At 39.3% G+C, this 16,491-nt stretch overlaps 1 protein-coding gene across 7 annotated transcripts in view; it reads left to right on the top strand.

Annotated features, from left to right (window-relative positions):
- Positions 1-16,491, top strand: part of BABAM2 (BRISC and BRCA1 A complex member 2) — a 475,326-nt gene that overhangs the window by 378,995 nt on the left and 79,840 nt on the right. For all 7 annotated transcript variants that reach the window (XM_029231734.1, XM_029231733.1, XM_029231732.1 and 4 more), the window contains one exon: positions 2,485-2,567. In XM_029231734.1, coding sequence (XP_029087567.1) covers positions 2,485-2,567 — 83 coding nt within the window. The remainder of the gene's footprint in view (positions 1-2,484; positions 2,568-16,491) is intronic.

The raw sequence follows: 16,491 nt of genomic DNA, 5'->3' as shown, positions 1-16,491 counted from the left end.
ACTTTCACCTCCGTCATCACAGAGCAGTCATGAGGTGAAGCAGGCAGGCATGACTGGCACATTCTACTGAAGAAAGCCCCAAAACCTTGGCCAGTTCAGGCACCCGGCGGAAGTCACACATCTCAGGGAGAGAAAGCCAGGCTGGGATCCTGTTCCCAGGACTCAGGTCTCCTGATAGGACCACCGCTCCCCACAGGGCCACAGAGATTCGGGAAGGAAGTCTGGCATTAGACACCATCACGATGACTCACCCTTGGGATTAGGAGTTGGAAGAAGGCCCCACAAGGGAGGAGGGAAGTGTATAGCTGCAGTTCCAGGGTAGACATCTCCTCCCACCCTCCCTGTGCTCTGGCCCTTTCCTTTGCCCGGGGTGGGCTGCTCTGCAGCTGTTTCCTTAATGATGCCAGAGCCCCTATCAACCTTCCCCTCAGGGCTTAGTTGGGGAATGGACTTTCCTCACGGCCTTCTTTAAAAGGTGGATCCCTCTACCTGCCTGGGGGGACTAAGCCCTAAGGGTTTTAGTGGTCTAGTTATCTCCCACCTTATTCCAGAGAAGTGGTGTGTGTGTGTGTGTGTGTGTGTGTGTATTAAAATTTTAAATAAGTAAATGAAGAAATTAGGGCAAAAGGAATAAGAAAGAGAAGATGAGGTCAAGAATAAGGTTGGGCGGACTTCCCTGGCGGCCCAGTGGTTAGGACTTCGCTTTCCAGGGCAGGGAGTGTGGGTTCGATCCCTGGTCGGGGAGCTATGATCCCACATGCCCCGAGGCCAAAAAAAACCAAAACATAAAACAGAAACAATTTTAAGAAAGACTTTAAAAGTGGTCCACGTCAAAAAAAATCTTAAAAAAAAATAAGGTTGGGGTATAATTTTACAAATGTGGCATAATTATAAGCAAAATTTCTGACTCCTCAAAACAATTTCAAGAAATTTTCTCATTATCCACAGTGAAATTTGTCATATCCCCAAAATAGAAGTATCAATATCTAAACAGCATGACTGTCTCTTACGTGAGTCTCTAATACTTAAGACTGTTTTCAGCTTTATTTATGAGCATTTTGAGAAAGTGCTTATGACACAAACAGTGGTTAATAAATGACACCATTAGTCTCCTCATTTCTGAGTAAGATTATCTTTCTTGTATATAATCGAAAATGCAGACGTTAACACAATGACCTCCAAAGCAGGGTGCACGTACCTCAGGGGTGTGTGCCCCACCTCACTCCATTCACGAAAAGGGTGAAAATCGAATTTACACTTGCTTTTAAATGTCATTCGGTTTATGTACCTTTTTGTGTTTTTCTATACATATAATATAGTAATACTTGTATACAATTACGAAATCATATACAAGTACTACCATATACTGTACTATATGCGTAATGAAAAGGATTCTGTGCTTGTTTTTGCTTACGGGATGCAGGATCTAAAAAGTTTAGACATCAGTGTTATAATGTTGAGTAAATTACATATCCTTAAAAGAAATACAAACTGGTGAACAGAGTTGTTGACTTAAGTCAGCAGATCTTAGTGATGTATCAACAGTCTTTGAGCAAATCACTAAGCCTTCAGTGCCTTAGTTCCCTTACCTTCCCAATGAGTTCAACTGTTCCTTCCTACTTAAACCTGGAGGCCATCAGTATTAATGGTCTGATTGGCCTGACTCAGCCAGGATGAAGGCATCTCTAAGGACAATAAAGGCCTCCTTGTATGGACAAGAGAACATTATCCTTGTCCTCGCTGTGTGGTTAGTATTGGCACATTATGGTAACACCCCCTAAGCACTTAGCTCTTGAGGGAAATGAGGGAGGTGAGCCTATCAGAATTCTCTCCAGGCCCTTCCGTGCTCAGAGGCTGTTCTCCATTGACGCATGAAGCGTGCATCTCCCATCTGAACCCAGTGTCCACCCAGCTAACATTGCTACTTTGTCTTGAGCCTGGTGGGGAGGATGGGGGACCCAAGAGAAAGGATTCCAAATCCTTTGGAAGAAAGTAGTATATAATCCTGTAGTTAGTAATATTGTCACTGCTTGTTACTGTTCATGCCTAAGTGAGTGAGATTTCACTATCACTATACAGACATAGGGTCACTGTTTCCCTGATTTCTTCATTTGTCCTTTTGCTCATCACTAATAGCTAACATTTGCATAACATTTTATGGTTTACTTTACTTGTTTTTCACAACTCCATGATGAAGTTTACAAATATGATTATATTTGTTTTACGGATGAGGAAACTGAGGCTCCAAAGGTTAAGTGATTTGCCCGAGGTTATAACAGATAGTAAAATGGCAAAGCTGTAACTTAAACCTAGCTGCTTTCATTCCAAATCCCACATCCTTCCTGTGGTAACACTCACTTGTCTTAAATGCGTCTCGGATTCAATAACCCTGACTTTATGAATATATTCTTTACTTGTTTCCATCTCCTTTATACCTTGTTTTTATGAGGGTTTTTTGTTTGTGTGTATGTTTTTATTACTTAGGGGTGTCGTGGAATATGATGCAGAAGGCTTTACAAAACTCACTCTGTTGCTGATGTGGAAAGATTTTTGTTTTCTTGTACACAGTGAGTATACTTTTGCTATTAGCATGTCAGCCCGCATTTAAAAATGTACTAAACCACATGTAATAATGAATATGACAAGCTTCAGTGTCCTGACTTGGTTCCTTTTACTTTAGCATAAGTCTATTTACTGCGTGGTCTTCAAGAGAAAATATCTCTAGATCAGTGGTTCTCAACCAGGTGTCATTTGCTGCTCAGGGGACATTTGGTAATGTCTGGAAACATTTTTGTTTGTCACGACGGGTAGGGGACCAGGGCTGGCGGTTGTTGTTACTGGCATTAGTGGGTAGAGGTCAGAGATGCAGCTAAACATCCTGCAGTGCGTAGGACAGGTCCCTAAAACAAAAAGTTGTTGAGTCCACAATGTCAGTAGTGCTGAATTTAAGAAACCCTAGCCTAGAGAGATTTCTGTTTTCAAAGTATCTTTCCAGATTCAGGCCTCAAAACTTTCAAGATTACTCAAAACATATTGCTTTGATCATTTGGTTATCATTCTTATTAAGTGAAAAAAATCTGTAACTTTGGTAATACATAATATATATCTTAAAGGTGGGACTATGTTTTAATGAATTCCTGACATGACTTCTCAGTGTTTTCCACACCGTAGGCATATTTAAATTCCTGTTGTATGATATTAGTCAGTAAACATTGCTCCAGCTTTCGCTTAATGGATCATTTAGAGTCTCTTTTGTATATTTCTTTGTTATATAAGAACCAGTGACCCATGGTGCCAGGTTTGAGTTGCAAGTCGGCTACGAGCTTTATTCTTTAGTAATTTGATATGCAACATGCCCAGACTTCAAGCTAAAGGCACAGAAGTTTCAGCTCTCCCGAGTCCAGTTACAGAAAAGCAGTGGGTTTGGGTTGACTTCACTCAGTATGTAGAACTACCCTAGACTTAAATGAACTATTTCAGGATGCACAGCTTTGGCCCTGTTTAGCCAAGCTGTCAGTGTAAAGATAATGACTTGGGGGGATTTTTCTTCCCCAGCAGTTTTACTTTCTTGGTTATGATTTGCTTAGGCTAAAATAGTTCTTAATTTGTCTTACCTGATGTCACATCAACAGATAGGAGGGGAAGAAACCCCAAAATGTCCATAGTGGTAGAGGGAAGAAAACTCTAATGAAAACCTTACCACGGTATAATCTACATAGAGATAATTGAGAGTTGGCCATACGTACTTCTAAGAAGTTGGTTATCCCTGTCGTTTAAGGTATTTCCCGGTGATAACCACCTTGTCATGCAGTGCTTCATATGGAGCTCCTACTCGAAAACTAGTCTTACATGGGGACCATCTTTTCAAATGCATCTGAAAAATGCAAGCATGTTGCTCTATATTAATTATGCGTACAGATAAGCAGAGAGCTGGAGAGGTGAAGATTTTCATCTTGGGTGTGCCTCCAACTAATTATATGACCTTGTTCAAATCACTAGGACAAGCCTCCCTCTGTTTTAGTTCCCTCTCATGTCACTGGGGATTCGGTTGGTGAGTCCTGTGGAGACATCAGCAGATGGAGCTTAACCTACAATACAGGGCCAGGTGGAAGAGGAAGTCCCACAGTCAAGGCCTCCTGGCACTCTCCTCTTTGCTCACCATCTTCTGTGGCTCTACTGAGCGGAACTTCGTACTGCTGCTTCCACCTCTCACTTTTAATTCTGACCTTATCACGGCTTTGGTTTTCTGTTCTGAGTGTTAATTGCTTTCTGAGATCTCACTTCCTATTTGCTCTGTCCACTTTGCCCCACCATCTTGATCCCAGTGATTCTGTTTCTATCCTGGTAACCTGAACCCCAGATCCTGACTGTATGCTTGGTTTGTGTCTCATGACCCTGGACAGCTGCCTGGGGGATTAGTCTGGTGTGTTTCCTCCAGCCCAGCTCAGCAATAGGGACCCGTACCCTGCCATGAATGGTGGTGGCTATGGTCTGAGGCCTCCGGGAGTAGCTGTGAGAGAAGGACGCAGAAGGAAGGACACACAGGAGGACAGTTCCAAACAGTAAATTAGATGACTGCTTCAACCAATTTCTTCATCCCAAAGTGGCATGAAATCTCAACAGTTTGTCCCGAAACTTACTTTGGTCTCCTAGCCATGATTCCATTTTCAAAAAAGACGATGTCAGGGCTTCCCTGGTGGCGCAGTGGTTGAGGGTCCGCCTGCCGATGCAGGGGACGCGGGTTCGTGCCCCGGTCCGGGAAGATCCCACATGCCGCGGAGCGGCTGGGCCCGTGAGCCATGGCCGCTGAGCCTGCGTGTCCGGAGCCTGTGCTCCGCAACGGGAGAGGCCACAGCAGTGAGAGGCCCGCGTACCACAAAAAAAAATAATAATAAAATAAAAGATGATGTCAGGTCATATCAGATATAAGGGAAAAAAGATATCCTCAGCACTGATCTTGCTCACCTGTGTTTTCCGCATGCAACTCAAGGCTGCCTGTGCTGGCGGGGCCTGGCAGGAGAGCTGTTCCGGGATAAAAGAGCGTCCACCTCTCAGCTCCTGCCGGCTCTCCTCTCAGTGCGTTCAGTGTCACGGCAGTTCTTGTTCCTTTGGAAGGTCTATTCCCCAAAGAATGTTTTCCCCACAGTACTGTGTATCCACTATTTCTTACAGCCCCTTCTCTGCCTTCCTCTGTCACATGCAAAATTAAGTCCTAAAGTCATATTTTCACTTAGTTTTGATTACCTTCTTCAGAAACATAGAACCCCCAGACACTCATTAGAACAGGTACAGGGACCTTGAGATTTGTTTAATTTACTTTTTCCGAAGTGTTTCCTTAGGCTCTTACTCCTTTCCTCCCCGGGCCGTTTGCTCTCCGCTCTTAGCGTCACGGCCCACGTTCTGGGCTCTTTGGCAGACAAGACCTTGTCTGTGAATCAGGGGATTTTGATGCTGTCTCCTGCTCCGTCATTAACTCACGGCCTGTCTTTAAATAAATTATTTCCACCCTTTTGCTACTTTCTTATATCTAAAATGTAGGACTTGTAACATCATAGTGAAGCTTGGTTAGGTGATGCATTTTATCCAGTCATAGTTAAGCATCTGAAACTTACCTTCTTCTGGAAGCATCTGCTTGCTTGGTTACAGCCCCCATGGCACCACTTATTCCCTTTTTTCTTGTCATGAAGATGCGAGTTGAATATGGGGTGGCAGAGACTTAATGAGAGAACATTGCCTTGAATTATTCTGAGATCTCAAGAACAAGAAAAAGGAAGAAGGAAGCGCCTAGAGATGGAGCCAGTCTTCTGTGGCTGGTTCACTGCTCCATGCAGATTGAAGACCTGGCAGGACACAGATAACGTCTCTGGTCTCCCCCACCCTCTGTTCTGCCCAGGCCCGGGAAGAGGTTTGTCGAGAGGGCAGGTGCTGGCAATAATTCCCAGCATTCTGGATGCTAGAGGAAAGAGGCAGTCCTCTCTTGAGGCTGATGGCTGTGACCTCAGACCTTGCCAGAGTGTTCGGAAGTAAGAATGCCCTAGGGGAGAAAGAACATTGTACGGATTCTGGGATCTCTCAGGAGACACTGCAACTTCCTGGCATTCTGGCAGTTCCAGGAGTGGGAGCTCTGACCATGGAGAATTTTCATCCATTTATTCCTTCTTTCTTTCCTTCATCCGTATCAACATATCGCAAGAGTTGGAACCACAGCAGGATCAGGGACTTGCTTTCATTCAGAAACTGTTTTCAGAAAGGTTTCCTGGCCATCATCTAAGAATCATCTGTAGTGGTTATGTAGGTAATTCTGTATTTGCCAAGCTGTATTTACCTCTGGAGGTAGATGCTATCTTTAAGGCAGCAGCTTTTCAGAATACTGGATGACAAGAGAACCAGATAGCAAGGCGCAGTAACACAGAACAAAAGCGACCACTGGGGAAGATTGCCTGTTTTTCATGGGCCCCTGTCAGCTGCACTATAAGGAATGCAGCTGCCTAAGGTCGCAGGGTTGCTGCTTGGAAGGAGAGGGTATTGAGATCTTCTGCAGTTACCTGTAACTCCTTGGTAAATGACCCTTTGAGTCATCCAGCCCGGACCATAGGCCTTATCTCCCTGGCAAAATACATATTGGACCAAATCTGACCATTTTAGGTATTCCATTTCATTTCTTCTCTTCTCGACCCCTAACCCAATCAATTTAATCCAATTCACCTGAGTTCTGAGTTGACGGCGAACCTGCTGTGTGCTCAGTATTGTGCTAGGTCCCAGGGGATATAAGTAAATAATTCAGGCTTGACCTTAAGACACATAGAGTCTCGAGCAAGGGTTGGTTGGCCACAGCCTATGGGCCAAACTCCACCCTGAGTCTATTCTTATATGGCCCTTGAGCTAAGAATGGTTTTTATGTTTTTAAAGAGTTGTTAGGGGAAAGAAAAGGAGAATATGCAACGAAAATGGTGAAGCCTAAAATATTTCCTCTTTGACTCTTTACAAAAGAAGTTTGCCAACCCCTGATCTAGTTAATGAGAAAAGAGATCAGATAAAGGTGTGGTGGTACACTGATACGCATTTTTAAAAACAAATATTCTCTAAGCTCGCTTACTGTATGCAAGGAACAAAGTGATGATGAGTGACACAGAGAAAACTTCATATGTTATATATATAAGAGAGAATTAGAAAGAGAGACACTGTCCCTAATGGAGTCTAATGAGAGAGACAGACAATAAAGAAGTAAACTAACAAATACATGTTACAGATGGCGACAAATACCATAATGGAACAAAACAGAGGGCTTTGAAAGAGGCTAAGAGGGGAGCTGTTGTTAGGATGGTCAGGGAAGCCTTCTCATAGGAGCTGACATTTCAGCTGAGACCTTAATGAGCAGCCATTCAGGTTCAGTGAAGAGATTTCAGGAGAAAGAAAGTCCTCTTGTGCAAAGAACTACAAAAGGTAGCAAAGGGCTTTGCATGAGCCAGTGTGACTGGAGCACAGTGAGCAAAGAGAGTCACATGAGAGAGTTTAGAAAGAGAGTCAGGGCCAGATAAGACAGTGCCTCACAGGCCATGTGTGTCAGGATGGAGTGGTAATAAACACTTGAAAAACAATGGTTTAAGCAAGATAGAAGTGTATTTCTTTCTTGTGTATAAGGAAGCAGTCCAGGGCTGGAATGACATATCCAAAGGTCACATGGGACCCAGATTCCTTCAAACTTTATACTCCATCATCCCTTGGGTGTGACTTTCTTGCGTATAGGCCAAAAAAGCTGTTGGAGCTCCAGCTGTCACAATCCAAGTAAGAGAATAGAGAAAAGATGGAAGGAGGGTACAAACCTTCTCATTTAATGAGACTTTGAAGAAGTCTCACGCACCACTTCCAATTACATGTCATCGTTCTAGAACTTAGTTCATAAGGCCTCAGCATGTGTGCTAGGGCAGACTGGGAAATGTAGTTCTTTTTCTGGGGCAGCAAACGCCCAACTAAAAATCAGAGTTCTTTTAACTTGAGTGAGAAAGAGAGAATGCCGATTTAGTAAGAAACTACTAGTCTCTTTCAAATCAAGGAGAGGAGTTTAGATATAGGTCAAGTTTCCATCAGAAAACCAGATGGCACATCATACAGGTAACTAGGGAGAATTCAATGGAAGGACTGTGTTCAAAGGTGTGGACAGAGTTAAAGAAAACCAAAAGGGATGGTTAGCAGCAGCAGCGAGTCTTTACCTTCCCTAGGACTGCATGGGCAAGAGGAGAGTGTGGTTACCAGAAGCTGGAAGGAGCTATAGCTGTAGCTGTAGGAAAGGGTTTCCTGGCAGGAACTGGGGAAAGCCTTTGGTTGAGGAAGGTAGCTACTACTAACAAATGCAGGAAGGATTATTTCTCCTTTCAGTTCTATTGGTTTTGTTCTTAGGTACACGTACGTTTATAATTGTTATATCTTCCGACTTATTGACCCTTTTATTGTTATGGAATGTTCCTTTTTGTCTCTAGATATTTCTTGTCTTAAAGTCTATTTCATCTGATATTAATAACCCATCCCAGCTCTATTTTGTTTATTGTTTGCTTGGTATACCTTTTCCAGCCCACTGCTTTCAACCTTTTTTTTTAATGCCTTTAAATCTAAAGTGTGTCTCTTGTAGACAGCATATGGTTGGGTTTTGCTTTTGTGTACATTTAAACAAACTGCTGTTTTATTAGAGAGCTTAATCCATTGACATTTAATGTAATTATTGGTATAGTTGGATTGGGGCCTGCCATTTTGATATTGTTTGCTGTTTGTCTCATTCCTTTTTTGTTTCTCTTTTACTGCCTCATTTTGTGTCAAACAAATGTTTTTAGTGTACCATCTTAATTTCTTTGTTGATATTTTAGCTATCTTGTTTTTTTCTTCTAATTTTCTTAGTAGTTTGTTCTAGAGATTGCAGTATCCGTCTTTAACTTAACACAGTCTACTTCAGTTTAATAGTGACTTAATTCTGGTAAAATGTAACAGCGTTGCTCCTCCTTCTCCCCCTTGTTTGTGCTATTATTGTCATATATGTTATATCTATATATGTCATCATGTAAATACAACAATACAGCTTTTTCTGTTAGTTATGGACAATCTTATATTTTCAAAAGAAGTTAAAAGAAGAAAACAATTTTCATTGTATTTTGCTCTGTCCATTATTTCAGGTAGGTCTTAGTAGGACTTTGAATCCTCTGTTGCTCCATTTCACAGTTGCTATAGTAGAGGCAGAAGGAGGTGGCAGGGTTTATTTGTTCTAGCACATGATGAGTTTCTTACTCTGATTTTTTTTCTTTATTTTCAATAATTAAAGCTCACACAGATTCCCTAATATACTTCTTTTGGTATTTGTCCTTATCTGTCTCTCTTTCCACTCATTTGGACGTTCATTAGTTTTAAGCTTACATTAGTCCAGAAAACAGTAATTTTGCTTTACAGAGAGCTCAGCTTCTGGTAAGTCTGGTTTTTTTTCTCTTTTTTTTTTTTTTTGAAAGCTAGAGGAAATTGACAACTGCAGACTAATTCTGCTAGTCATTTAAATAATTCTTTCCTCATAGGCCTGTAATCAAGGCCAATAAGCTAGAAATCAGGACAGCTTTTGAAATTTTAAGTAAAAATCAGAGCCTTCTGTTTATTGTTGCAAATGCCCCTTCCAAGCTCTGATTGTGTCAGGCTGTGTGATTGCTAGTATAACCAAAGAAATTATTTGCATTGATGTGTCACTGTCGTTTCACCACTCAAAGCAAAGCTGTGAAATTGACAGCCACTCAGCTCCTGAGCAAAGTGGTGTGAACTCATCTCTTTGCCACAGAAACAATGTCTAGTAGAATATTTAGCAGCAACAAACAAGATGGCTACTAGATAATTCAGTAAAGCCAAAACTGTGTGGTTTCCCAAACCTGCTTGCTTTTTGGATACAGATCTCATTTTTATGTAAATAAATAGATTTGAAGAGTAAATCAGAATCAACAAAGTGATTAAAATTAGGAACCACAATGATATGCATTAGAATTCATTTCAAGCCAGATTTATAAAAAGTGTGATATTATTTTAGAATCAATATATTTACTTCAGATCAGGAATATGTAAAGCTTTGTGATTTAATTTTATCATTTTAGTAGTAATAATAACTATCAAAGCAACAGGAACTAAAATTGATTATGAACAAAAAGTGAAACCAATCAGTTCTCTGTACTGTTCAAAATGATTTAAAAATATAGAAAAAGATAAAAGAAAATCTACTTTCTAATGCAAAATGCCTTTTTGCTTTGATTAAGAGAACTATGGGTATTTTAGATACTTTAAACATTTGGGTTAATTTTTATCCTGGACTTCCTTGAAAGTGGTTAGCTCTGCTGGGCAAAGTGGTTTTCGTCTTTTGATTACAAACACACCCTCTTCAAGGTTTACAGCTCAAATAGCTCCAGTCCTTTAGCAACCACTGTCACTATTTTGATTCAAATTGAGACTTCTGTTTCATGTTTAGAGTCTACTTCCAGAAAGTCTTTTTTTTGTAATTTCTGACCCTGGTTTGAGAATTCATTTCATTAATTTTCATTGGGAATATTCTCTTCATTCTAATACCTTGTGAGACCTCTTCAGTGACCTTAAAGGACTTCTTGTAAGGAAAGAGGTTGTAAATCAGATACACAATACCAAATACCCTCTTATATATGTTATATTATTCTTTTCAACTCTAATTGTTGGAGTAAAGTAATTGCTAAAGTGAGTTTATCTGATTAAAGAAAGGTCATGAATACTCAGTGATTTTGACTTAAAAACACATGCAGCGGCTTTGAAATTAACAAATTGTAACCCAAGAAGGCACCTCACTCAATGAAAGAAAGGAAGCTGTTTACAAAGAGTAACTTTTATAATATCAATCTCATTCAGTATAACCTTCTCTTAGAATCAATTTTAAAGTATTATTGAAACACGGGCATTATTTTGGTTGTAAAACTTTTGCTGTTGTTGAAGACAATAGTTACAGTAACAAGAGTTAACAAATATTAAGTGTATACCATGCTCTAGAAGTTGTTCTCAGTACCTTGCGTATATATATTGTTATTCTTCCTCACAACGTCCTTCTGAGGATAATTACTAGTAGTGCCCCATTTTACAAATGACAAAACTGTGGCACAGAAGGAGTAAATGTATTCACTGTGACAGAGTTAGGATTTAAATCCAGGAACTGATTCCAGAGCCTGTGTGCTAATAAACGATATTACTATAATGCTTCAGGTCATTGGTTGGCAGTATCCCCACGTATATGATGAATGTCGAAAGCCTTTGGAGTTTCACAGAGAACTGTAAGTCCCAGGAACAAACGTAGAGGGTCAGTGACCATCCATGTACTGGGAGATATGCATATACTGTCTCATCTCCCAGGAATGTAAGTGGACATCTCACCAAAGACATTACTGATCTGAAGGCAGTGAGGCATGAAGCTAGTGTCACTCCTCAGTGATGGTGACAGTTGGTCTAGCTGTGATCCCCTGTCCAGTGGCACAAATATATTGGCTCAAGTAGGGTTTCACTCTGTGGCCATAGAAAGAGAAAAGTAAGTGGCTTAATTAAGGAATTATCAGCTCCTGCAGCCACTATAGAAAACAGCATGGAGGTTCCTTAAAAAAACTAAAAATAGAGTTACCATATGATCCAGCAATCCCATTCCTGGGCATATATCCAGAAAAGACGAAAACTCTTATTTCCAAAAGATACACGCACCCCAATGTTCATAACAGTGCTGTTTACAATAGCCAAGACAGGGAAGCAACCTAGGTGGCCATCAGCAGATTCATGGATCAAGAAGATATGGTATACATATACAATGGAATATTACTCAGCCATAAAAAAGAATGAAATATTGCCATTTGCAGCAACATGGATGGACCTAGAGATTATCATACTAAGTGAAGTAAGTCAGACAGAGAAAGACAAATATTATATGATATCACTTATATATGGAATCTAAAAAATAATATAAATGAACTTATTTACAAACAGAAACTGACTCACAGACATAGAATACAGACTTATGGTTACCAAAGGGGAAAGGGGGGGAGGGAGAAATTAGGAGTATGGGATTAACAGATACACACCATTATATATAAAATAGATGAACAAGGATTTTTACTGTATAGCACAGGGAACTATATTGAATATCTTGTAATAAACTATAATGGAAAAGAATGTAAAAAAGAATATATATATATATATATATATATATATATATATATGAATCACTTTGCTATAAACCTGAAACTAACACAATATTGTAAATCAACTATAGTTCAATTTTTTTTTAATGAAGATTGGGGTTAAAAACAAAAAACAATAACAAAACAAACAGAAAAGAATTACCAGTTCCTGATTATCAAAAACTAGATTTAACCTGTTTAGACGTAGTAATGTGGTCAGTTATAATGGTTCATTATACAAAGTCCATGCAAACCTACAGCCAAAGAGGCAACATAGATGTGGGGTAGCCCAGGTTCCAAGACAAGTGGGAGCGGTAGGAACTGTGGCAAGCTGCATGCTCCTTTACATGATTTTGATTTTTTTTTTTTATACAGAGTACAGTCCAAGCATTTCTGTGGGCTGGATCTATCCTGATAGCCTATGAATCTTTTTTTTAAAAATACTTTTTATTATAAAAATTTCAAAACACAAAAGTAGAGAGAAAAATATAATGAACCCCCATGTACCCATCACCCATACTGTAGTTTTGTCTACCTTCTTTCTTTTTTTTTTTAAATTTTCTGGAATATTTTGAAGCAGATGTGCTTGATTTTCTGGAATTTTTGGAATATTTTGAATATTTTGAAGCAGAAGCAGATTGATCACTTGTAAGTAATTCAACGTGCATCTCTAACAGATAAGAATTTTTTTTAAAGAGCTGTATCCAAAATAACATTATTACATCTAATTCTTTAATATTATCTAATTCCCAGTCTGTGTTCAAATTTCCCTGTTTGTCTCAAACATGTTTTTTTTACAGTTGGTTTGTTCAAAGCAGGATCCAAATAAGTCAAAACCCATAAATCTTGAAAATCTTTCTTTAGAAAAGAAATGTGGACGCAAATAATGGATATCACCACCCATTTTCCTTGCCCATAATTTAGTTAAGAAAGTAAGGGGTGGGGCTTCCCTGGTGGCGCAGCGGTTGAGAGTCCGCCTGCCGATGCTGGGGACACGGGTTCGTGCCCCGATCTGGGAAGATCCCACATGCCGCGGAGCGGCTGGGCCCGTGAGCCATGGCCGCTGAGCCTGCGCGTCCGGAGCCTGTGCTCCGCGATGGGAGAGGCCACAACAAACAACAAAAAAACAACTAAGGGGTGATATCGTTGAAAACATCGCTTCACCCATGGGCCTATATAAGACAACCTCTTAAGTTAGTGTACCACCTCACAGTTTTAAAGTGCTTTTAATTATCTTATTTACAATATGAGCTATCTATCTCTATGCCAGTTTTGAATAGAATTCTTAGCAGTTAATTGAATGGTTAGAGGTCATCTTGCCCAGGGGTTTTTAACATTTTTTTGTGCCAAAGACCCCTTTGGTGAACCCTATGAATCCTTTCTTCAGTGTTTTAAAATGCATAAAATAAATTATATAGTACTACAAGGAAGCCAATTATATTAAAATACTATTATCAAATCTTTAAAAAGTAATAACAGAGATATAAGAGCTTCTTTGTTAATACCTTAAATAGCAATATCCATGGCGAAACTAATAACCACTGCAATTTTGAAATAGTGATGAGCGTAAAGAATATTTGAAGATATGAGCAACAACCACAATGTGATATGAAAATATCTGTGATTTCTCTTGATAATGATGTCAAGGTGCTGCTAACACTGCTACAGTTGGTTGCCTGCATTCATAATCAGAGGAAATGCTAAATTTCAGTTAAAAGTAGTGAATATAAAGACATACATTTTTCCCATGCAAGTTCCCAGATGCCCTGAATTTTATCCAAGGACCCTTGTGGAGGGGGAGGAGGTGAAGGGTGCATGGACCTCAGGTTAAGAATCTCTGAAAACTCTCTGTATTACAGGGTTAGTTAGGATGTGGCTGAATGCCTGGACCAAGGCCATGTATGATGTTAGGGGAAGAATAGGACTAGAAACCAGGTTTCTTAAATCCAATTATTTTTCCTATGTTTGAATGGCTCAGTTCTAAGATACTAAGACAGGTTGAGTACTTTTACAACAGTGTGTGTTCAGTATTGTACTGCTGACATCTTAACGCTAGCTTGAAGAACTGAGTAATGTTCAGCATAAGGAAAAAGCCAGAAAATAATGCTCGGATTTAAGGTTTAATGACTTTTCCATTTGCATACTGTATGCTTCCTAATTGTACAAATTCAACTTTCGTAAGTCCACGAAGCATATTTTTTTCCATCTTTTTTGAGGTGTAATTTCCATATAGTAAAGTTCACCCATTTTAAGTGAACACTTAAATGAATGTTGGCAACCACGCACGGTCATAGAACTAGCACCGCAATCAAGGCATGGAACATTTTCATCACCCTAAAAGGTTTCTCTTGTGGCTTTGCAGTGAATCCCCTCTGTTGACCTCCAGCCCCAGGGAGCCACTGACCATATTTTCCATTACTATAGTTTATTCTGTTATAGAATTTCACAAAAATGGAATCATAAAGAGTATAGTCTTTTATATTTTCTTTCTTTCACAAGTCTTTGTGTGGACATATGTTTTTATTTCTCTTTGGTAAAAACCTAGGAGTGGGGATGCTGGATCATATAGTAAATATATGTTTAACTCAGTAGCATACTGCCATACTGTTTTCCAGAAGGCTGTAAGTTGTTACATTCTCAACTTACAAGTGTATGGGACTTCAGTTCTTTCACATCCTCTCCAACACTTACTATTATCAGTCCTTTTAATTTCAGTTGTTATAGGGTGAGTAGTAGTGCCTCATTGTGGTTTTAATTTACAATTCCCTAATGGCTAGTTGAGCATCTTTTCGTGTGCTTATTTGCCAAGTAAGTTATTTTGTGAAGTGTCTGTTCAAATCTTTTTTCTGTTTTTAATTGGATTGTTGTCTTATTTTTGAGTTATGAATTCTTTATATATTTTGGATACAAGCCCCTTTTCAGTTATATCTTCTGAAGATCTTTTTTCCCAATCTGTGGCTTGCCTTTTCATTTTCTTAACTATGTCTTTCAAAGAGCAAAAAAAAATAAATTTTGATTAAGTCCATTTTATTACTTTTTGATTTTAAGGGCCATGCTTTTTGTGTCCTGCTTAAGAAATTCTTGCCTAATCTAGTTCAGCAAGAATTTCTGCCTTGTCTATTCTAAAAAGATTATAGTTTTAGCTCTTAAATGTAAGTCTGTGATCCATTTCAAGTTAATTTTTGTGTATAGTGAGAGGTAAGGGGCATGGTTCTTTTTTTTTTTTTTTTTGTAAACTAATAACCATTTGTTCCAGCACCATTTGTTGAAAAGACTGTCCATTCCTCATTGAATTACCTTGGCACTTTTGCCAAAAATCAATTGACCAAATAAGTGTATATCTATTTCTGTAATCTCTAGTCTGTTCCATTGATCTATGTATCTATACTTTCATTTTATAGTAAGCCTTGAAATCAGGTAGGATAAGCCTTTAACCTTGTGTTTCTTTTTTCAAATTGTTTAGGCTGTTTAGGTCTTTTACCTTTTCCTATACATTTTAGAATTAGCTTGTCAGTTTCTTCACAAAAAGAATGATTGGGATTGCATTGAATATATAGCTCAATTTGGGGAGAATTGCCGTCTTAGAAATACTGAATCTTTTGATTCATGAACATGGTGTATGTTTTCATTTATTTACATCTTCTTTAATTTCCATTAGCAGTGTTTTATAGTTTTCAGTATACAGGTCTTGTACATCTTTTGTTAAATTAATTCCTAAGTCTTTTAAGCTAATGTGATTGGAGTACTTTTTTAATTTTCATAGTCTAATTGTTCATTGTTAGTATATAGGGGTACAATTGACTTCTGTATGTTGACCTTTAGTAGATTTCTTAGAATATTATGTACACTCTATATGTCATCTTCAAATAAAGACAGTTTTACTTCTTCTTTTCCAATGTGTTTTCCTTCCTTCCTTCCTTCCTTCCTTCCTTCCTTCCAGTGGCATCCAGACCTCACCTATGCCATAGTTATTCTCATTTGTTTGTTGATTTAGTCCTTTATTCACCACATATTGAACATCTGCTTTGGTTCAGGCACTTTCAAGACTCTTAGGGATACCGGATGAATGCTGCCTGTTCTGGAATGGCTCAGTCTAGTGAGGAAGATAAACATATAAAAACAACAGTGAAACATTTAAAGTGCAGTGCTAGGCGTACACCAGATGTTTGGGGGATGCAGAGAAGGGACACCCAACCCGGTAGGACAGGAGGGCTGTAAGAACATTTCAGACAGAGAGGCTAGCATAAACAAAAGCACTGTGGGAAGACACAGAGTATATGTGAGGAACTGTAAGTGG

Source organism: Monodon monoceros, unplaced genomic scaffold, assembly GCF_005190385.1.
Source record: "Monodon monoceros isolate NGI ecotype Baffin Bay Population unplaced genomic scaffold, NGI_Narwhal_1 Super_Scaffold_19, whole genome shotgun sequence".
Taxonomy (NCBI): Eukaryota; Metazoa; Chordata; class Mammalia; order Artiodactyla; family Monodontidae; genus Monodon; species Monodon monoceros.
This window is presented reverse-complemented; position numbering and strand designations above follow the sequence as displayed.